We start from the raw sequence: 23,925 nt of genomic DNA on the forward strand, positions 1-23,925 counted from the left end.
TGGTGCCTTTGCTTTAAGACTCCGGTGCTGAAGTGTTTCCCCACAAGTCCCACACTTGGCCTGGAAGATGAGTAGTGGCTCGCTAAATTTAAGCAAGAGCAGGACAAACCAAAAATCAAATGCAGAGCGGTGAACAATTTTATTAAAGTTGATTCAGAAGCATTCAGAAAAACATTACTGTCCTCTAACCTTAAATGTCATATGAGATTATTCCAAGTTAGGAGTTCAAATTTTGACTTTGATCACTGCAGCTGATTAAAAATATTTTAAATCATTCGATTTATTGAAAAAAAGTATAAACATGCTAATTGGAAAGATTTTTTTTTCAATGGGATCCGGCTATTTTTTGCACATTTTAAAGGTGAAATAGACACTATATATTAATGTGATTGCACTGGTTTTTCATCGATTGGTCAAAATTATATTAAAACAATATATATATTTATCAATGACCTGAATTAAAAAGGGTCCATAGATACCTGCTCAGTTGTTCTCAATTAAGAAATATTCAAATTCATAATTATCATAAATAGCAACCCAAATGTCTTTAAATAAAGCAAATAAACAAAACTAAATAAAAAGTGTCCATCCCTCAGTAGGTCGTGTGCTCAATTGACATTTTTTTCTCTCCTCTTTTTTTCCCATCCAGTCTCGATCACTAAGTTGCTGTGGTTTTAACAAGATTACAATGACTAAATTAAAAAAAAACATATATGGTAATAACAATATCATAATTCTCAAATAATGATAAGAATAATAATACAATTTGGTATAAAAATGCCTGAAACATAAATATTAAATTAAAACGGTTGCTCTAGTAGCAGTTAGCAAAGCGATTCTAGACAATAATCAAACAAAACAATTACCAGTTCAGGATGAAAGCAGCCAAAACGCAAAATAAAAAAAAGATAAAAATAATAATGATTTTTTTAAAAAAGAATAATAAATAAAATAAGGATTTATTTTCGGTGGATTAATTTTCAATTTTCCAATGATTCAATTGAGACTATTAAGGCTAGAAGCCGTCTTAGCGACGCTAGTTACTAATGCTAGTTGCTAAAGTTAATACAGCTAGAAACAGTCTGCTATGTCGGCTGCTTAAACAAAGCTAGTTGCTAATTATGTGCTCGTCACAGTTAGTGAACCCTAAAGCTAAACCAATAGATACTGATGTTAACAGCTAACTGCACAAGAAGGTATTATTTTTGCAGAGTATATGTTGCTATTCTTCAACTTTATACAGATTGCAGATTTGTTAACACCCAACCCCCCTCCCCACCCCCCACACTTCACGATTGAGATATTGGCCATCCTGTTTGCGTCTAGAGAAAAAAATATTTTTAAAAATAGTGGCCCTAAAACAGCTCCCTGTTTAAACCCTTTCAGATGCACGAGCAATTGGAGAGCCATGCTGGCTGGAGAGCCAGACCACATAAAGGGCTCGGGAAGTGTATGGAGGGTGGGGGAGTTTTGGGGTTATGCTCTACGTCTGCTAAGTATCTGCACTAGGGATTTGCAGTTTGAGTTAGCGCTACGTGACAGATGTGGCCTCTGGGGAGCAGCTGGAGGACGCAATTGTGATAGCTTTTAACTAGCACTCATATATTTGCGAGTGGGGGGAGCGTTTGATGCTATCCGGGAGGCAGTCGACTTAATTTTTTGATGACACGGCACATTTGCAAAGCTACATGGATACGCCGAAGTCAATCAAGCGCTAACTTTTTTCACTCGCCAATTTGATTTTCAAAACTCGAAGGAACAGAGTGGGGTGCACTGATGGAAGGGTTTAATAGTAGGGCTGCAACGCTTAATCAATTTTGTCAACAAAAATCAATAGTACAAATAGTAGACATTGAATTCCATTGTTGCCAGACATGCTTTTGGAACAGAATGAGGCATCTCTTAAGTCTCGGCTGAGAGTTACTGAAGCGCAACGGTATCTGTCTCAAACAGTAATATAAGCATACAGGAATGGCGGCGTCAACATCAACTATATGTACCAAAACTGGTACTTTGGGAGCATTTTAGCCTGGATACAGAAAATAAAAAGACTACTTCTAAAGTTTGCAAAGCAGACCTTGCATATCATAGCGGTAGATCTGTGACGAATTTTAGGACCCAACGAAACAGAGTCTGACTCGCCTTGGTAAGATTCAAGTAACGTTCAAGCCAATACAGTTTTGATAGCATGCATTGTACATCTAAAATACGTATATTTCGTTATTACATAGAGCTTGTGCATTATGTAAAACTGTGCCTGAAAAACGTATTAGAAATTAAATGCATGCAGTCTGAACAACAAACCTCAGTTGTTATAACGTTGAAAACAACAAACTTCAACTGTTAAAAGCGTACCTTTTTGCTGTTTTCAAATTTTACAGTTGACTGCTGATTTTACAAAATGCAGATAATATTTATTTGGTTTATAGTTCTACTGCTGATAATGAGACCTTTTGTGGTCAACAAGGATAAAAAATGTTGACTTGATTTTAGTTTAATTTTTTTATTAGCCTGTCCCAAAAATGGACAAAGGTTTATGAATTTATGTCTCTAATGACCGAGCAGTGTGCCTAATTGGTTTTAGATTAATTGTACGAATCAGCAGTATGTTTTCTTGTGTTTTTATCATTTTCCATATGAGTAAATTAACTTCATGCTAAATTCAAGAAAAAGAGAATCATCCGATGGTTTTAGAAATCATTTCAATAGTTGGAGACTTGGTTGGTGGGTAGGATCCCTAAACAACTAGGGTCCCAGGGGCACCATTTGCTGTGGTGTTTCTTGGGCAAGTACAACCTGGTGGCACCTATCCTTCTCCAGGCCACTTTTAAAATAGTGGTTAGTTGCAGCTCGAGTGAGGAGCAGGGAAAAACCGTGGAACCCCCCGGGAGGTTAGAAAAGCTATTAAAAATCTAGAAGAAGCACCTTTGGTGTCAATCAAAGAGCCTTTGGATGAAGAAAGCAAGATCTGCAGTTAATTTACGCCTTGATGAAGAGACTGTCAGTGCAAAAAAAAAAATCAAGTGTGCCCCAAAGCAATCCAATAAATTGCACAACTTGCTGCAATCATTAAAAGTGCTTTGCTCCTGCCAGGAAGAGGCCGAAAGCCGCAAAAGAGGCCCCGCCAATTAAGATCCCGGCATCCCATTTCCAGCGGCAACATGACCTAGCCAAAATGCTGCATGCTAACACAGCTGCAGAGCGTTAGTGGGTTAGCACCACACATGCTAGCCATCATCCCTGAGCCAAAATACAAGGCTGGATCCGGTTAAGCTTGTGTGGGCCACCAAGTGCTGCTATATACAGTGGAGAAAATAAGTATTTGAACACCCTGCTATTTTGCTATTTCTCCCACTTAGAAATCATGGAGGGGTCTGAAATGTTCATCAGAGGTTCCTGTCCACTCTGAGAGAGATAAACTAAAAATAAAAATTCAGATATCACAATTATTTTTTAACAATGTATTTTAACAATGTATTTGTGTGATAGAGCTGCAAATAAATTTTTGAACACCAGTGTATAATATAGAATTCTGACACTGAAAGACCTGTTAGTCCACCCATTAGAAGTCAACCTGCACTCCATGTATCATCCTGAATCAGATCCACGTGTTTGAGGTTGTTAACTGCATAAAGACAGCTGTCCACCCCATACAATCAGTAAGACTTTAACTTGTAACATGGTGAAGACCAGAGAGCTGTCCAAAAACAACAGAGACAAAATTGTACACCTCCACAAGGCTGGAAAGGGCTATGGAGCAATTGCCAAGGAGCATAGTGAAAAAAGGTCCACTGTCGGAACGATCATTAAAAAATGGAAGAAGCTAAACATGACGGTAAATCTCAATCGGAGTGCAGCCCCATGCACGATATCAACTCATGAGGTCTCAATGATTCTAAGAGAGGTGAGGAATCAGCTACACGACAGGAGTTGGTCAATGACCTGAAAAGACCTGGGACCACCTTTTCCAAGGTTACTGTAGGTAATATACTAAGACGTCAAGGTTTGAAATTATGCATGGCACGAACGGTTACCATGCTTAAATCAGCATATGTCAAGGCCCGACTTAAGCTTGGATATGACCATTTGGATGATACAGAAGAGTCATAAGAGAAGGTTTTGTGGTCAGATGAGTCTAAATTCATTTTTTGGCCATAATTCCATGAAGCGTATTTGGAGGAAGAAGTATAAAGAGTACAATGCGAAGAACACCATCCCTAAAGTGAAGCATGGGAGTGGTAGCATCATGATTCCGGGGTGGGGTGGGGTGATGTTTCTGCACATGGCACAGGACGAGTGCACTGCATTAAAGAGAGGATGACTGGGGGCCGTGTATTGTGAGATTTTGGGGAACAACCTCCTTCCCTCCGTCAGAGCATTGAAGATGGGTCATGGCTGAGTCTTCCAACACGACAAGACCCAAAGCACACAGCCAGAAAAAACAAAGACGCTCAGTGAGAGGCATATCAAGGTTCTAGGATGGTCCAGCCAATCTCCAGAACCCAATCGAAAATCTTTAGAGGGTGCTCAAACTTTGTGTTTCTCAGCTACAGCCCAGAAACCTGACTGATCTAAAGAAGATCTGTGTGGAGGAATAGGCCAAGATCCCTCCTAGTGTGCAAGCCTGGTGAAAAACTACAGGAAACGTTTGACCTCTTTAATAGCAAACAAGGGCTACTATACCAAATATTAACATTCATTTTCTCAGGTGCTCAAATACTCATTTGCAGCTATATCACACAAATAAATTGTTCAAAAAAAATCATGCATTGTGATTTCTGGATTTTTCTTTTTAGTTCATCTCTCACAGTGGACATACAAGTTCAGACCCGTGCACGATTTCTAAGTGGGCTAAATAGCAAAATAGGGTGATAAAATACTTTTATTTATTGTAAGTGGTCTGGAAACACTAAACAAGTGCTTCGGGTCACACATTTTGATTAAATGGTATCTCCATTTTATTTTCAATACTGTATTTTCCGTACTTTAAAGCGCAACAAAAATTTGAGGATACACTTTATATATTAATGCAACCCTAGCACTTAAAGCAGCTTAAATATTACCCACATTATAGGAGAGATACAGTAAATGAAATTGGAAATACATCATTAAAACAAAAAAGCAGATTTCATCATGTCATATTAAATAAGGTCAGAAAGTTAAAATAAATGTATTATTTTTTTATGCAACATTAGCTCTTACAGTAGTTTATTGGCCATGGACCTTGTAGTCCAGTGCGGCCCATGAAAGGAAAAAGACAGTAAATACATTGGGAAAACATCAATACGAATAAAAAACAGATTCCAGCATGTTCATTCTATATAGAATACGTTACTGTATATTTCCTGAATTCTTTATGCACCCCAGGGGTTTAAATGTAATGGGTTTATGCAGTGTGGCTTGTAGACTGGAAAATACACGCATATTATAAATCTATAATTACAATGAAAAAAACAGATTATGTAATGTTTGTTGTATGAAATGTTATTTTTTTCCTGACTTTTTCTAGGAAACCATAGTTCTTGCAGTAATTAAAATGCCATGCACATTATGGACAGGAAAATGCAAGAAATAAAATTGATAAACAAATAGCCATTCCAGAGAAACTATTTTTTCATTCCATTATATATTTGGCAACTAGAACGGGCTTAAGTATTAAATCACACAGACTTAAAAAAATAGTCAACTTTTACCTTTTGATTCTGGTTTTGTAATGATAGATACAAATATATATATATATATATATATATATATATATATATTACAATCTCAATTTCTGCAGCCTGTAGCTTTCAAACCTTGAAAAAGTTGGCACTTTGTGCCCCATATTTTAGGAAAATCAAAATCCACTTCATTGACTGACCACGGAAAGTCCTACTCATAATCAAAGATCCTTTTTTTTTTAGTATTCATGGTAACTAAATGTACTAGATTTTACACTAAGTTAAATCTTTAAGTGTTTTAATTGTAATCAATAAAATGTAGTGTGTCACAACTTCATTTATAAGTTCCAGGGAATTTATTTTTGATGATACTTCTTCAAATACTGTACACTCGAGGTTTTGGATCAAAAGCATGCCCGACACAAAATTAACCTTTATTCTTGTAGAAGGGCCTCCCTTGAACAACGGACCTCAAGTGGAAGTCAAGCTTCTACTCCGTCCTCTTTAGAGAAGACGAAATGTTAAAATTCTGGGACATTCAGACTGAATTGTGTCGCTCTCCATTGATTTTGGCTACTTGACACATCCAATTCTTCAAGGGCTAAGATCGCCGTTGAACAGATTGACCACGAAACAGAATCCTCATTTATCCAGATTTCCATCTACATTGGAGATTTGGATTTAAGGGTCCAGGCCAGTTAGTTACGAATAAAGCAACGCGCACACTTAACCCTGTTAGCTCGGGGGATTTGGCATTGACGCTTTTGGCTGCAGAATGTCAGAAAGCAGTCCCTCACACACCTGATGCCAGGTTCAGCTCTACAAGAAGTTGTTTACGTTACGTCAGTTTTTTAAAATCACGTCAACATTTAAGACAGCGACTACCAGAGTTAAATAACCAAGACAAGCACATATTTACTACAGCACCGAAGGAAAAGACAAATGAGGGCAATGTGGCTTAAGAATAGTGCCATATTGCAACACAAACGTGAGAAGTTTATTTTTTTTTGGTTGAGCGATTGCCGAGGACCAAATCGCATTCGCTAATCATTGATCCTCGAGGATTTTAAGGAACTCCAGAGATTGGACAATGACTCAGGTGATACCGTAAGAGAACAGTGGCGTGTTTGATAGAGGACTTGATTTGTGAGTAAACACATTGAAATATCTAGAGTAGTAATAAATAAACAACAGTCAAACCTCCCATTTTACCTCTGTCATGTTTTCTATGAATAATATTGGAAAAAACATGGAGTAATGCCTCCTCTTGAAGGGTGTCTGAAAACATTTTGGTCTTCACTTTGTTTTTTTTATTTACAGCATATGTGTTATGGAAAAGAGCTGCTCACCGTATTCTTATGTGACGCACACTTGATCTAGATTGACAAATGTAGCGAAGATGTTTGACACTGGACGTCATTGGCTAGGTGTGCAAGGGGCTTAACACTTAAAACATTTAATGTCTGTTTTTACTTCTCTTCTTTGTTTCTGGGATTTAAAAAGAGGGGATTGATAAATTAATAATGTATTTCATGTTTACGAATGGGACACCAGCTAATAAGTTTGCTGAGTATTCCTGGGTTGTTTCTTCTGATATTATTACGCCAAGTTGTTTGGTATTGTAGCTCAATGTTTGTGGTTTGGAACCATTGTTTTTTATTTTAAGTATGCGCTGTTTAATATTCACTATACCTAGTATTATGACACGTTTATCAAATATCATCTTATTTGATTTTTGTTGTATTTTATTGGCCATTATTGTCTTTATTTTTGTTTGGATTTTATTTATTGCTTCTCTTAATCAACTTATTTTCATGACCATATGGCACACTGTGTTAAAAAGGCCCAGTCTCCGTAGCTGTTCTATTACTGTATTTAACACATACACAAGGCCCATTCCCCAATAGGGCGTGGGTGCCCTCTGCTTCGGCCGCCTTACGACAAGACAAACAAGCATACAAAAGTGCGTATTGAAAAATATAGTGGTAGCAAAACAGAGTTTGGTGGTTGTTTAGTTAAATTATGATTAGCAAGTAAAATACACTGATCAAAACTTGTCAATGTTCGTTTTTCAGCTCCCCCCACTTGTAACCATCAATGTATTAATCTTCAATTCTTCACCACATGGCAGATGAAAACACGGAAAGCATTTAATAGAGGGAAAGTATGCATTTGAATATAAATACTATTTGGGAGGACGACTCTGTTGAGCCCACGGCAGCACAATAACTAAAAAAAAAAAAAATCGGCTTTAGCGGCCACTAGTACTTTCTCAATGCATTGCGTGTGACGTCACATGTCCTCTTCTGCACAAGCGGGACACTTGTCACGTTACACAGGAGATGCATATAAATCATAAAAGTCACAAGTTGGAATAGTGATGCAAAAACATCCGATTTTACCCAAAATATTTGAAGTGTTAGGGATGACTTGGCCAAGGCTAAAACCTGTGACCTCCCAGTCTCGGGGCCGGTGCCCAACCCTAAGGCCACCGAGCTGGTCTACGTCCGCCGCTTTACATCACACACAGGGCGCACTGCACGATAGGGCGCGCTGCACAATTTGAAGAAAATTTGAGATTTTGAGTTGGCCTTAAGTCGTGAATAATTATTTGGTGGTTCAATAGATATACTGGTGAATATCTATTGTACCACTTTAGTACACTGAAAAGAGTCTTGTAAAGAGCTTTATAAATCAAGTACATTCACAAAAGGACATTTACTTTTACAATTGGCCAATCATGTTGTTCTTTAAACTATCCACACCCTTTTGTGTTCTTTTTTTAACGATCTAATAAATAAAAAGACTTAGGGGAGGACCATTTAGAGCAGGTTGGAATTTCTTATGTGAGGATTTGGTAGAAGGCTCTTCTTTCCACAATTATGTCTTTTCTCCTTACGTTAAGGGTCTGCCTGGTAAACCATAAAACTTTCATTTCGGTCCTTCGAGCTGCATTTGAACCAGCAACCTAAGGTTTAAGGACGCGGCGGCCGACATCCGTTCTTGGCTAAAGCAGTAATATTTTTTCCATTCCGGGAGGCGTGGGCTCCAAATTAATTAACATTTTTCTCTCTTTATTTTGAGTGTCAACTGAACTATAAACTTGACAATTAGTCATTTGATCTGGATGTTGAGCATCTTCTGGTAGGGCGCCCGCTTTGAGACTGGGAGGTCGCTGGTTCGCGCCTCGGCCGAGTCATACCTAAGACTTATAACATTGGTAAAATGGCGGCGCCCTCTGTTGGCTGCGGCTGCATCGGCTCGCTACAACGGGTCAGGTGTATCGACATTTCGTTCTTACAAAGAATGACAATACAAAGGAAATTATTATTATTATTATTATTATCTTCAGGGTTTCATATGGTATTCTCCTGTTTTCCTTTCAATTTCAAACGCCATTGATGTTTTCGCTGCTCATTTTGAGTGTTTACTAAATAATAAACTTATCAAGATTGGTTAGTACAGTAGCTACATTGAGCCGTGCCAGTCCGACTGACTGCACTGCGTTTGGACCAACAGAATTCCAATATCTGAAAGCCTTTCGTGACCGCTCCAAAGCGTGAGTTGCGCGTAGAAAACACTGACAGTCACATTAATAACCCGGAATGAATAATTCAAAAACGCTGAGGCTCTAATCCATCAAATAATATATTAAGCTCCCTCTCAGCTCAACGGGGGCTGAAGCGGCAGACGGACGCGAGAAAACAACACGTTCAAAGAAACTTCTCGACACCGCGGCGACATCAAACACTTCACTTTTCAAAAAGCGGAAGGAACAAACCCCCCAAAAACGGCTGCAGTTCACAAAAGGAACTGCGCTCGCTCGCTCGGTAGCACACGGCGCGCATTGTACGCCCATCTGATATTCAGCGAGCAGCAGATAATCCTTTCTCTCCGTTCTTTTAATAGGAAGAGCTTAGAGAGAACCCTTACAAAAGGTTCACCATCTGTATCCCCCACGGCTGCCGGCGCCGCATAATCCACAGATCAACTGTACAAGGAAATTAGGGCCATCAAAACACACTTTTCTTTGCCCACCGACGCTTTCAGCGTTCCTTTCAGCTGCCGGACCGGTGCGAAGACGGCCAAGACGGCGAGTGCCAAAGAGGCCAAAAGAGCCCAAATGAAAACGCCCCGCTCCGGCAAAAGTTAATGACAGCAGATCAGCGGCGGCACATTTCCATTCAGCACTCGGAATGATTCGGGGTTGCAGGGCAGTCATTTGCATTGCAGATGCTTTTGCATTCCATTCCTTCTCCGCCCGCCGCCGGCTCGCAAGATAGACGGGGCTGAGCCCATGCAAAAAAGCAGATTATCTGCCACTTGCGAGGCGGCGCAGGTTCAGCGGTCACAGCGCCCCAGAAACAAATAAAACAAAGGTCAAAAAACACGCGCGCTAAGATGTTAGCTCCAAATGTTATGCGTGCGTCATATTCGGCCGCCGCCTTTCAAATTGCAGGCAACAGGAGCAAGCCTAGGCGAAGGCAGCTTAGACAAATCTACTCAGCAATTAGCAATCGTGTCCTTCCTGAAAAATCTTATTCAGGGTTATTACTGATTAGGTGGCAAGTGTCACTGCTTTAAACCAACCTTGACGGGGTGCAAATAAAAAGCGAAGGCTGCCGAACAGATATCCAAACCAGAGAAGATTTCTTCCGATTGAAGCGAAATCTGGTGCTAAATATGCAGATGTACAAGAAAAAGGCTAAGAGGAGGCAGTTTACACCTTACAATGACATAAACACCCCTAAAAGTTGATGAAATAAATACCTAACAACTGAATGACAAATTGGAGTTTAAGTGCCACTGTTAATAGCAGTTAAAAACATGTTGTTTCTTTTTTCTTTCTTGTTGCCGTTTACAAGCATGACTCAAATTAATAAAAATGTAAACATTCAAAAGTGTGTGATGTTTGCACAGAGAATTGTGCCCACTATGACGCTGAGAAGGTATTACTGTGATTACCAAACTATAATGGTATATAATGTTATGGATAAGATTGGAAATGCAAAGAGTATTTAAAATGTGTGTGATTGTGTACCGCACAATGTTTTACGGCACACGACCATATTTGTGCACTGATTGATCAATTGAAAAACATTGCTTACCAAAATTCCTCAATACTGTATGCAACAAGAATCGAACGCTACGGTGAGAGCGCCAACATGTAGCCACAAAACCAATGGTAACACTGATGACTTACAAAAAAAGTATTAGGTTTCATTACCACATTAATTTTTAAATATTAATTATTATTTCATTTATTTTTATGGTGGCAAAAACGAATTACACGAGAATGAAGAAAACAAAAAGTAGTCATAAAAGATAAATATAAGCAAAGTCTGATTTATCATCAGATACACCAAAGAGCTTTTTCCCTCCTGTCCTTTTTTTATCATTTATTTATTTTTCAGGACAACTTTCTGTTTTCTCCATTCCCTGACATTCATTTCTGGCACCGTGAGTAAAAAAATGCAATAATGAGATAAAATCGAATGCCTTTTTGTATGTAACCTGTATCACTAGTGGTCTAGTGGTTCGGTATTGGCACCCACCATCGCAACTCAGGTTCGATTACTTGTAAGAATATTGTGGGATTTTTTTTTGGACTGATTAATCATTGCAAGTGTATACAATGCACAACGTTAATACACAGTAACTCATACCGTAGTTTTTAACTCCATGTGCCTTACAGTCTAGGGCTCTATTATATGAAAAACATATGACAAAAGACTATTTTTGAAGGGGGAGCCTTGTGACCCGGTATGTCTTATAGTGTTAATAATATAGTATTTGTTAGTGCATCAACAGTCAGTATGACTCACGCCGTGCGTGGTATGTCTCGTGTGTAGTAAGTCTGCTTGCTAATATCAGCCGAAGTCGAGACGAGAGTGGCGGAAAGTGAGCGAGCAAGCACAAAAGACGGCTCTCTAACAAGGTCTTGAAGCCACGTTTGAGCGCCAAAATCCAAATGAAGATGACAAAAACTCCCGGTGCGGGAAAAGAGGCGACATCAGACGGCAGAGCCTCACTTTTCCTGCTGTCTGCTTTTTTTTTTTTTGTCTGCGTGTGTGACAGCATTTTTCCTGGCGCAGCTTTCGTCGGAACAGCGTGTTTATTCATCACTTTTATCGAGTTGAAATTTGGGGAGGGGGGATGAAAGCAAGCTGGTGTGTTCAAAAGCCTCGGGACGGAATAGATGACTGCGTCGTCTGGGCCCCTAATCAACCCGTGACAAGTGCGAGGGGCCCCAGGGCTGACAGTGGGGCCATGGTGCCAGTCAGCACTTTGACACAAGTAAGGGAGGGGGAAGATCTCTGGAAAGCTGTGGCGCTCTCTGCAGCAATCAGGATAGAGATAAGATAAGAAAAAGCTGCAGACGATGCAGCTCTCCGCCAGCTGGACTAAGGCGACCCGCAGCAAGGGCGATCGCGTAGGTTGAAGGGCAATAATGGCCCGCACGGCACCAAACAACGTCACTCAGATTAAGATCTTAAGAGCTCAAATGGGAAAAAGGATCCCATAAGAAAATGTTGAACTCCATTTAAAGCATGAGAGAACTATTGCAGTAATTCTGTTTTCATTTGTGTGCTGAATATAGAAAGTAACCAATTTTTCCTATAAGGTGCACCGGGGAACAAGGCAAACTCCCCCTAAAAAAAAATAGTCTTTTGGCATGTATTTTTCATATGCACAGCGCACTGGATTCTCAGGCGGATGTAATTGAGACGACAGTAAGAGCTATTATGTATATTTATGCATAACCCAACTGTTGGACTTTTTACGCAACTTAAGCATTTATATTAATCAGTCGATAAGTGTCACTGAGAAATGTCGCACTATATTGTATGCAATGGAAATCAAACCCAAGTAGCAGCAGTGAGAGCGCAGACGGTTTACCACTAGACCACCAGTGGTACCGATGACACGAAAATGCATTGGAGTTTATCACACTATTTCTACTTTGCATGTGAGTCAATAACATGGTGGTTTAATATGCATGCAAACATAAGAGCTTGTATAGTATTTTGTTTAAAGACTTTGTTTTCTTTATTCCCCAACATTCACTGGTGAAGTAAAGAAAATGTTTAACCTATCAGAGTGCCCCATGCACATGAGCAAATGTGCGTCAGTTGAGGACTACAGCAGTAGAGTGATTAATGTTTGCCGTGTTACATTGTTCTTCACTCAAGCCCCCGTAACAACACAATTATTTTTTAAGATACAATATTTTTTTTTCCTTATTGGGCTGTATTGTAAAGTTGTTAGTTAATCCTGACTTATTAAGATTTTCATTAAAGTATTACTTGACCTGGACCAGGAGGTATGTGCACAATGATTGCTTTCACACCTTTATTATTTATTTCCGGTTTATGACCAGTTATGAGGCAAGACCACCGAGTTTCCCAGGAAGACAGAGGTAACACTCTCACCGATGAGGGCCTCGAAGCAGTTGGCCATGGCGTGCCGCAGGTCAGACTCTCGGCACAAGTCCGGCCCGTGGGCATACAGCATAAAGCGGTCCAATTCCAGTTTCTGAAAAAAAAAAAAATAGATATTGGAATGTCCTAAAAGCAAAACTTTATTCAGTGTTCAGTCTTCTTGAGAAGCTTGGACATGAAAAATGCTACTGACAAGCTAAAAATTAGTGTCAGGCGTGGATGGGAGATGGTGAGATGAGGCTGGGCCAGGTAGAAGGAAAGGGGCTCAATTTTGCGCCGCTGGGCTGGGGATGGCTGGGGGAAGACCACATATTTGCCCTACCTACCACCTCAACCACCCACCGGTTCTCAATTCTTTTGCTTTGTTTTTCGGGATACTGAGTTGATTAGGATGGAGTCGGGTACCACACTGCTGCATCTACCATTCACCTCTGCTGGTTTCTTGACTTCTTGAGTCAGCTTAAAGTAAAAAATATACGGGAATGGCCAAAGTCTTTTAAATAGTTAAACTGTAGAGCACAGATAGAATCCCCCACTCCAAAAGCACACACACAAACACAATTACAAAATGAAGGACCAATGATGCTATGATGAATGGTTTTTGATCAGATACGCTAAGCTCCATGGTGAAAAATCATTTGAAAAAAATAAGCATCAGCAAACAATAGGCCCTGCCCATTAAAGCGATTCAATGTCGTTTTTGCAAATGGCAACTTGACTTCCTGTGAAGTGTCTCCAAAGTCCAAGTTGCAAACAAAGATCCAGGGTGCCGCTTAATGACAAATGACGACCGTGGGGGGTCTGCTTCTCACTCCATGAAGGCAATTTCTCTACTTTGGAAAATAAACAGACATTTATGATTTTGAACAGATCATTATGAGTGTTCTCGGGCAGGTTGGCGAGCAGCGGACGTGAATTCGAAGCGCGTCCAAAGGCGCCGATTGGAGCGCTTGCGTCTTTGTATTCAGCGGGGGGGCGGCAAGAAAGATGCCAGCTTTTAATTGTTTTCTCACTGTTGTAGACTTGAGCTGGCGAGCCCCACGGTAAAGCTCAGTGGAAAGGGAGGGGCCTAAGCCTGCGGTATTTACGGAAGACCTCCCCGTTCCTCTGGGATGCCCTCCCCCAGGACTCTTTACACCCAAACAAGCACCTTTTACCTCCAATTACGAGGGTAAAACGAGGAAAGAAGCAGGGCTGCTGACGGCAAGTCAAGTCTCTAACAACCTCTCGGGTTGTTAGGCGGGGGGAATGCTCACCTTGGCGAGCATGGCCAGGTGCTGGTTTTGCACAATAGCTGTTCTATAGGTGGCGAGGCCTCCTTCCTCCAGGGTGGGGAAAAGGTAGTACAAATGCACGCTGCAAGAAGAAGAAAAAAATACATTTGTGCGTCAGTTATCCCTTAATTTTTTTCAACTATTTCTACAAAAGAATTTGAATACAACTGAGTGCATTTTTCAAAGCAGGGTGTGCAAACCATTCCTGGGTGAGCCACAAATAAGGAAGTATACATGAGAGATTTGACATTTGTTTTTAACTGTGATTAAAGTTTGTCGGCAAAATCACTGTTTTGTGTTGTTTTTTGTAGTCTGGAGTTTTAAGAAAATAATTTTGTAGGAAAAAAAATGTTAATTTTGAAATTAGTTCATCTTCATATTTTTATTTATTAAAAAAGTTGTAGGGTATATTAATAATATTTTGTGTAAGAAAATAACATTTAGACTATCAGCAAAAAAATGGTCGGCGGCCAAAAATGGTCCCTGGGCTGCAGTTTGGACACCCATGGTCATAATACAAGATCAGTATTTTAATCTTTAAATGCTTGCAATGAAGAACGCTTATAATGCCAGGGCTGTCAAATTTCACATGTTTGATTATTGAACACTTTTGATAAATAATTATTGTTAAAGCCAGAGTTACTCCATTTGAGGTCATATTTCACATCATTATGTTGATCTCCAGGCGTGACCACACAGGAGGCCAATTGTTTTGATGCTCCTTGATTTTGATTGAACATCTTGTTCTAGCAAGATCAAACGTATTTCCTGGTGTCTTCTCTCCGTACTATAAGTGCCTGTTAAACTCTTAATGCCTGCTGTGAACGGTCCAATGCTGAATGTGGAGGCTTGTCCACAAGGAGGTGCCTGGACGAGTTGGCTGAATAAAAACATTTTGGAAGGAGCTCAGAGTTCATTTCTAAAACGGGAGCGAAGCACCGGGCAACAACATGAATCCGCTCCAAGGAAGCGGTCCAAGCTTGTGACTAAACTTTACTGGCTGCTTCCGTTGTAATATTTACTTGCAAATGTTGCAAGAGGACTTATTTATTTGACATGATGTGGTTTTAAGAGCGTCCCCTCTTCCGCCACTCGGGCACAATCTTCTTCTTGCAGATGTGGGATAGGACGGGAGGCATGGGGGGTTGGGGGTGTGCATCGGGTATGATCGGCTGTAGCCATTTAACTGGACAAGAGTCTGATAAATAATTCAGAGCGGCAGGCGAAGCACGTCTCATCCACCGCTAACAATCTGAGACGTGGGCAGAGCGGCCAATTCTTTGTGTCTCGCAAAGTGAGAGGCTGTGAACCAATCAAAAGGCCTTCAGGTTTTTTTCCCTGCAGTTTTTCAAAGACACATGAACGGGAGGTGAAATGGAGGCTGGAAATTGTCCACAGGTGTCCGAGTGAGCGTGAACGCTTGTCCGCCTCCTCTCCAAAGAAGACAGCTGGGATAGGAAAAATGATTTCCAATTAGGAATTGGAAATAGATGCATGGATTTTGACTGCTCTAGTCTGAGGCAGTGTAACTGTCTAAGACCAAGAGGTTTGCATATCAAATTTGCTTTTTCTTTGACCAACGTTGAATGCACTTGTTAGGGCACTTAAATCTTCAGCTCCAGCACACTCTATTTGGGCACATGTTTATGTAATGTTATTGTATTGTTCAATTTTTTTTGTTTGTCTTTTGTGCAGATCAAAAGACATCGGCTACATAAAATAATTTTGCTTATTTTAAGGATGTTTTATTTTTTATTTTGATTTTTTTAAGAAGAAATCTAAAAAAATCTTAAAAAGCAGGTACACATTTAAAATGTACATTATTTTCTAATGGCGTCAGAATTGTTTTCTGCAAAAGGCTCAATATTTCGTGTAAAAAGCAAGTTAGAAATACATAAAATACATGGAGAGTTCTGATAACCAGTGTTTTATACTTGCTCACTGTGGGCAGAACTTGCACGTCAGCGCAGACGAGAGACAGAACCTGCGTTTATGATAGCAATTGTTAGCACAACATTCCTTTGAATTGGAAAACCAAAGCCCTCCTCTTTTTGTTTGACTCCATCAGTGACGATGTGATTCAAAAATTACAAAACATTCAATCTCAATGCGCCTACAGTAGGACAAAACGGTATTTCGTCGAACACCAATTGTGAACGTTCTCCGACTTGGAAATACTAGAAAAGCCGGTAATTGTCAATATGGGTAAACCTCAACCATGAGAGACAGGATGTGGGAAAATCAAATTGTTTTATTTTTAAACAATTTATTTGAAAATCATGCTGGAAAAAAGTATTTGGTAAATACCAATAGATCATTTCAATACATTGTTATGTACTGTATTTTCGCGTCCATAGGGCGCACTGTGTTAAACGGCACAGTAGTCTCCGTAGCAGGTTCTATTTCTGTATTCAACATGTACACAAGGTGCACTGCACGATAGAGCGCTGGTGCCTTCTGTTGCAGCCGCTGCTGTTGTGCCTAAATACGACTCCTCTTCACGTGAACTATGCGTCCAAACGCTGTGGTGTTGGTGACGTTTGCATACATCTTAATAAACTCATTATTCCAAGATGGCGCTGCGCGCAAGTGCAGCGGCTTCACGGGCTCCAGTTCGTTTTTTGTTTTTCAGTGTCCTTTTATCCCTCATATTTTCCCTTTGACTCCTTTCGCAAATACAATAACATCCACAACATCGCGAGGGATATACAGAGACCACCGGATCTCCCTGGGTGATCTGCCTGCCGACAACGACAGAGCAAAAGAAAAAGGCTGCCAGTCGGGTCTGGGCTAAAAAGGCTACCACACAGACCAGCGCTCCCAAGCATGTTCCTAACCAACGCCAGATCCATCGTCCACAAAATGAGTGAATTTGAGCTGCGGGTCGCCACCAACAGCGTCCGGAATTTGAATATTTTTGTCATCACGGAGTCTTGGCTTTCCCGACGCCGCATTACAACTAGCAGGACGCACGCTTCACCGGCACGAACGAGACGGAGACTCCGGTAAAAACAGGGGTTGGGGACTATGTGCTACAATAACAGCCGAATCATTGACACACACTGCTCACTCCACATAGAGTTTCTAGCAGTATCGTGTTCTATCTACCGAGAGAGCTAACTGTGGTCATTGTGCTTGCTGTTTACGTTCCACCAGATGCTAACGTTAGCATTGCGCTAAATCTCCTGCCCGCTGCTATCAATAAACAGCAGCTTGCACACCCCAACGGAGCTTTTATCGTCGCCGACGACTTTAATCTAGCATATTTATGGACTGTACTTCCCAAATCCATTCAATACGTGGACTGAGCAATTAGGGAAAAAAAACACTGGACCATGTGTACTGTAAGATCAAACATCCAGTTGGATCCGCCCATCTCGGTCTGTCCCTCACCCCCTCATACACCCCCAAAAGCCTATACAACAAAGACAGTTAAAACATCGTCTTTGTTCCTTCATCTCTTTGTTTTCCTTATCCTCACTGTAAAATGTGGCACTGGAGTCGTCCAATTTCGTTGTCACAATATATCCCATGTTGTAACAATGACAATAAAGGTATATTCTATTCTATTATATAGACTACGATTACTTTTTGCTTTTATCAGGGAAATCAATAGTCCTTAAATTGCGACACGTTCTTTCGGAAGCATAGTTCGAGTTCACACGAAAGGGATTACGATTTTGCAGGGGAGTTGAATTTGGGCACAACACCATAGGGGACGAAAATACAGAGAGCATTCAATAGTTGGAAAGTGAGGTTTTGGATTCAATTAATAGTTGAGGGGACAACTCTGTTCAGCCTCTACGCCATTAGCCTCTGTAAGTGCTCCCGCCGACAATGCCTAGCGTGTGAAGTCATGCAACCCCTTCTTAAAAAGCTGGAGGCTTATGGCGTCCAAAACACTGTGGCTCAAAGGTCACAGGGGATCGCATAGAAGTGCATTTTGTTAAAAATGTGAATGATCTCACAAATACATCGGATTTCACCCCGAAATATTGTGGGTCTTGACTCAGCCGGGGCTCGGACCTGGAACCTCTCAGGCTCAGGGTCCGACCCTGTGTCCACCGAGCTTGTCAATGTTTGTGACTTTGCATCACACACATTGCACCGCATGATGGGGCACGTGGCACAATTTGAGGAAAATCTGAGACTTATGTGCGCCTTATGGGCATTAAATTACAGTTCCTTTTGTTGGTAATATCGGAGGCCAAATATTTTCACACAATGTTGCTGGTATTTGGCCCATTCCTCCATGCATATCTCCTTTAGAGCAGTGATATTTTGGAGCTGTTGTTGGGCAACACAGACATTTAACCCCCTCAACAGATTTTCAATGGTGTTGAGATCGGGGGACTGGCTAGGCCAGTCCAGGACATTGAAATGCTACTTACAAAACCAGTCCTGTGTTACCCTGGGTATGTGTGTTTAGGATTATTGTCATGTCGAAAGATCCAGCCACATCCCATCTTTAATGCCTTTGCTGATGGAAGGAGATTTTCACTCAAAATGTTTCTATACATGTCCTGATTCATTTTTTTCTTCCTTTACACTATCAGTCGCCTTGGTCCCTTTGCAGAAAAACAACCCAACGCATGATGTTTCCACCCCAATGCTTCACAGTGGATACGGTGTTTGTCGATCCATTTCAGTATTCTTTCTCTTCCAAACACAGGAATCTGTGTTTCTGCCCCCCCCAAAAAAATGTTCATTTCATCTGACCATAACACATTCTCCAGTCCTCTTCAGGATCATCCAAATACGTTTTAGCGAATCACAGACTGTTCAGTACGAGTACTGCCTTCAGCAGGGGGGCACGTCTGGCAGTAGAGTATTTAAGTCCCTGGCGGCGCTTTGTGTTACTGATGGTAGCCTGATGGTTCTTAATGTGGTCCTAACTCTCTGTAGGTCATTCACTAAGTCCCCTTTGTGTAGTTCTGGGAGTTTTGCTAATTGTTCTTGTTATCATTTTGACGCCATTGGGGTGAGATCTTGCATGGAGCCCAGATCGAGGGAGATTATCAGTGGTTTTATAATGTCTTCTATTTTCTAAAAATTGTTCCCACAGTTGATTCATTTACACCAATCATCTTACCTACTGCAGATTCAGTCTTTCCAGCCTGGTGCATGTCTACAATTTTGCCTCTTTTGACAGTTCTTTGCGTTTGGCCATAGTAAATTTGACTGACCGGTATTGCAGACAGGTGTCTTTTATACCAATAAGGAGTTAAAACAGGTGCCATTATCACAGGTAATGAGTGAAGCCTGGTTAGACCTCATGAGAAGTGGCTAAACACTTATTTCCCACTCTAATATGTTAACTATTACAGGCCTCTATATTTTTTTCCATTAGGATAACTTGCAGCATTGGTGGTTGGATAAATACTTATTTGCCCCACTCTATATCGAATGTAGTTTCTATTTCAATAAACGTTTGAATGAAAGCCATTGGCATTGTTTCTATTCCCTGAATATTATAAAGATTTAGACTAAAATCTGGAGATCAGACCACCGTTATGCACCTTTTTTTTCCCGCAAGCCAATCTGTGTGCAGCCAGTCATTTACTTTTCCTTCCACTATCATTTGCTTGTGGTCAAACGTGGCTGGAGGTGGAACGAAGAGCCAGGAGGGCGGGCAGGAACAATTTTGCAGTAGGCGTCGTGCTGGATTAATAATGGCCACGTATAATTAGTCCCAGGACGGGCTAAGTGGCGGGCAGCAACGAGCACCCCGCAGTCAATAACGCACTGATCGCTGCAGACAGCTAATTGCCAGTTGTCATGACAGCTCTCAAGAAGACCCCCCCGTCCAAAAAAAAAAACGGGAGGAGGTAGGAATTACATCCTGGCTTCCAATTACCAGGAAATCACTGTCGAAAGTGCAGAGATACTTGTGACAGACACCCCAAAGATGGAGACGATGAGAGGAAAGAGGAAGTGAAAAAGGCCGACGTTGTTGCGGTCGCCTTCAATTACAAGTGCTGCGGATCATCTCACCTGGTGAGGAACTCCACCACGGCGTCTCCGAGGAACTCCAACCTCTCGTTGTGATTGATCCTGAAGGAGGTGGATGAGATGCAGCAGTGTGAAACCAGGCGGAGAACAGACACACCAAAGCAAACGCCGATGCACAGTACAAGACAGCATGCATGTATTAGAAATACGAATTCCCCGAGAAACAAATGGGTTTCAATAAAAGTGCTATTTACTTACCCTACTTAAAAATGGAAAGAATGTCGTTATGCTTAAATGTGGAGTAATATTATGTTCCTCTTTTTGAAGCAATACATTTCATAATATGCCGGAGTGATTAGCTGTTACCATAACATTAGTTTGTTAATCTGGCGCTAAAACAGAAATGCCCACACTTTCAATTTGCGAGCTCCATTGAAGATTCGATGCACTTTTTGCTTTAAGTGTATTTAAGTCAATCAGTGTAACATTCAAGTTTGTACCTACGTTTGTGCGAGTTGTTGTAAAGTTAGCTTTTGGTTTAAGTGAAACATCTCAGTTGTGTTGAAATATTAATTTAATTATTGTAAAAAAGGTTTCAGATAGCTATTAAATGTTTTAATTGAACTTATTACAAATATTATTTGTTTCTCTTTGCATTATTAAAAACTTCTTCATCAATTTTTTTAAGTCTTGGAAAAAAATAAACATCGGCTCAAAATATTCTTCTCCTCTTAAAACTAGTAATCAGTATCGGCCCAGAAAAACCCATTTTGGTCGATCTTTAAAACAATCCTGTAATGCTCTAGAAAAAAAATACATAATTATATACATACGTTCATATACATACACATATACATATATACTGGACTATCTCAGAAAATTAGAATATTGTGATAAAGTTCTTTATTTTCTGTAATGCAATTAAAAAAACAAAAATGTCATACATTCTGGATTCATTACACACCAACTGAACTATTTCAAGCCTTTTATTATTTTAATATTGCTGAATTTGGCTTACAGCTTAAGAAAACTCAAAAATCCTATCTCAAAATATTAGAATATCATGAAAAAGTATACAAGTAGGCTATTCAACTAATCACCTGAATCATCTAATTAACTCGAAACACCTTGCGAGGTTTCCTGAGCCTTAAAAACACTCAGCTTGGTTCAGTAAACTAAATCACAAGTATGGGAAGGACTGCTGATCTGACTGCTGTCCAGAGGACCATCATTGATACCCTCCATCAGGAGGGTAAGACACAAAAAGAAATTTCTCAAAGAGCAGGCTGTTCACAGAGTGCAGTTTCAAAGCATATCCACAAAAAGTCTGTTGGAAGGGAAAAATGTGGCCGGAAACGCTGCACAACCGAGAGAGATGACCGCAGCCTTAACAAAATTGTGAAGAAGAGCCGCTTCCAGAATTTGGGGGAGCTTCAAAGACAGTGGGCTGAAGCTGGAGTCCAGGTATCAAAAGCCATAGTTCACAGACGTGTCCGGGAAATGGGCTACAATAGCCGTATTCCCATGGTCAAGCCACTTCTGAACTCAAGACAACGGAAGAAGCGTCTGACTTGGGCTATGGAGAAGAAGCACTGGACAGTTGCAGAGTGGTCCAAAGTCCTCTTTTCAGACGAAAGCAAGTTTTGCATTTCATTTGGAAGTCAAGGCGCCAGAGTCTGGAGAAAGGCTGGAGAGGAGCAAAATCCAAGTTGCTTGAAATCCAGTGTGAAGTTCCCACAGTCAGCAATGGTTTGGGGAGCCATGTCAGCTGCTGGTGTTGGTCCACTGTGTTTCATCAAGTCCAGAGTAAATGCAACTGTGTACCAAGAGATTTTAGAGCACTACATGCTTCCATCTGCTGAAAAGCTCTATGGAGATGAGGATTTCATTTTCCAGCATGATCTGGCACCTGCCCACAGTGCCAAAACCACCAGTAACTGGTGCACTGACCATGGCATCACTGTCCTTGATTGGCCTGCTAATTCCCCTGACCTGAACCCCATTGAGAATTTGTGGGGTATAGTTAAGAAGATGATGAAAGACACCAGACCTGCAAATGCAAATGAGCTGAAGGCCGCTATCGAAGCATCCTGGGCATCAATAACACCTCAGCAATGCCACAGGCTGATTGCCTCCATGCCACGCCGGATTGATGCAGTAATCCGTGCAAAAGGATTCCCAACCAAGTACTGAGTGCATCAATGGACATTTTCAAATGTTTGATTTAGTTTTGCTGTTATAAAATTATTTTTTTACTTGGTCTGAGGAAGTATTCTAATATTTTGAGATAGGATTTTTGAGTTTTTTTCAGCTGTAAGCCAAAATCAGCAATATTCAAATAATAAAAGGCTTGAAATAGTTCAGTTGATGTGTAATGAATCCAGAATGTATGACATTTTTGTTTTTTTAATTGCATTACAGAAAATAAAGAACTTTATCACAATATTCTAATTTTCTGAGACAGTCCAGTATATATATATATATATATATATATATATATATATATATACACACACACACACACACAGATATATAGTTATGTACATTAAGCAAATAGAATAGAGCTTGTCAAGCAAGCTCATACTAGCAAGCTCATACTAGAAAGAGGTCATATTCTTTTCAGTTTTGCATTAATAATTGGCTCTTTCAAGTGAATTATATCAAAAAAGTTGCAATAAATTGTTGAAATAAGTTTATGATATGAACACTGCTGTGAAAAATAAGTGAATAGAATTATCACATAAGAAATTGGAAGGTGAAGTTGTATGTAATTCTCTTTTTCTGGCTATCTGGGCTGGGATCAGAATCAAATGTAATCCCTCAAACGAGTTCATTTGTTTCGTCCTTCCTCGATTACGAGTTCATTTTCTTGCCAGCGGGCCTGCCGGGAATCTTAATGACGAGGTGGCTGGCTTTGATGGCTCCTGTTGTTAGCGATAGCAAGAAAGCGGCGAGGACGGCTTACCTGGAGGGGGACGGGTCGTCCTGGCCTAGACGGGACATGATGTTAATCAAAGTGTTGATTCCTAAAAAGGAAATGTGACAGAAAAGCGGCAGTCAAACTTATTTTTTTGTCCCGCCCATGGGTTGGAAACCTATGGCTATTGAACCATGTATAGCTATCTTCATGATTACCGTATTTTCCGGACTATAAGTCACTCCAGAGCAATGTTCCCTCTAATTTTCCACGGGTCTGAGCGTTCACACAAAGTCGGTGAGCAACGCTTGAAACAACAGTGAGCAACCATAATCCCAAGTGTGGCAAGATAATTAATTATCAAACATGTCCAAAACATGCCATCAAGTTACATGTTGCTGAGTTTCCGGCAATGCAAAAATTTTTTTCTCTTTTGAATGAATTGACTCATGTACTATTGCAAAGGTTGTACGGCCTACAAGCGTCATTTGTTCTTACAATTCTTTCACAAGATATCCATTTCTTTCTATTTCCTGATATATTTTGTCGCATAATATTAACATTTTGGGGGCTTATTTAGTCGGTTGTAAGATACAGAACTGTACTTAATCACATTTTTTTCCTGGAAGTACAATGTTGGCAACAAGATTCACTTGATGTAATTGGAAATTATTTGA

At 40.4% G+C, this 23,925-nt stretch overlaps 1 protein-coding gene across 1 annotated transcript in view; it reads right to left on the reverse strand.

The window, feature by feature from the left end:
• drosha (drosha ribonuclease III) overlaps positions 1 to 23,925 on the reverse strand; it is a 182,847-nt gene that overhangs the window by 96,191 nt on the left and 62,731 nt on the right. The window contains exons 19-22 of the mRNA XM_088322279.1: positions 23,297 to 23,357; positions 20,374 to 20,433; positions 14,362 to 14,461; positions 13,097 to 13,199 (exon numbers count right to left, since the gene is read on the reverse strand). Of these exons, the coding sequence (XP_088178405.1) occupies positions 13,097 to 13,199; positions 14,362 to 14,461; positions 20,374 to 20,433; positions 23,297 to 23,357 (324 nt within the window). The remainder of the gene's footprint in view (positions 1 to 13,096; positions 13,200 to 14,361; positions 14,462 to 20,373; positions 20,434 to 23,296; positions 23,358 to 23,925) is intronic.

The sequence above is a fragment of the Urocampus carinirostris genome, chromosome 18 (genome assembly GCF_059441175.1).
Source record: "Urocampus carinirostris isolate Australia breed hairy pipefish chromosome 18, RoL_Ucar_1.0, whole genome shotgun sequence".
NCBI classification, from domain to species: domain Eukaryota; kingdom Metazoa; phylum Chordata; class Actinopteri; order Syngnathiformes; family Syngnathidae; genus Urocampus; species Urocampus carinirostris.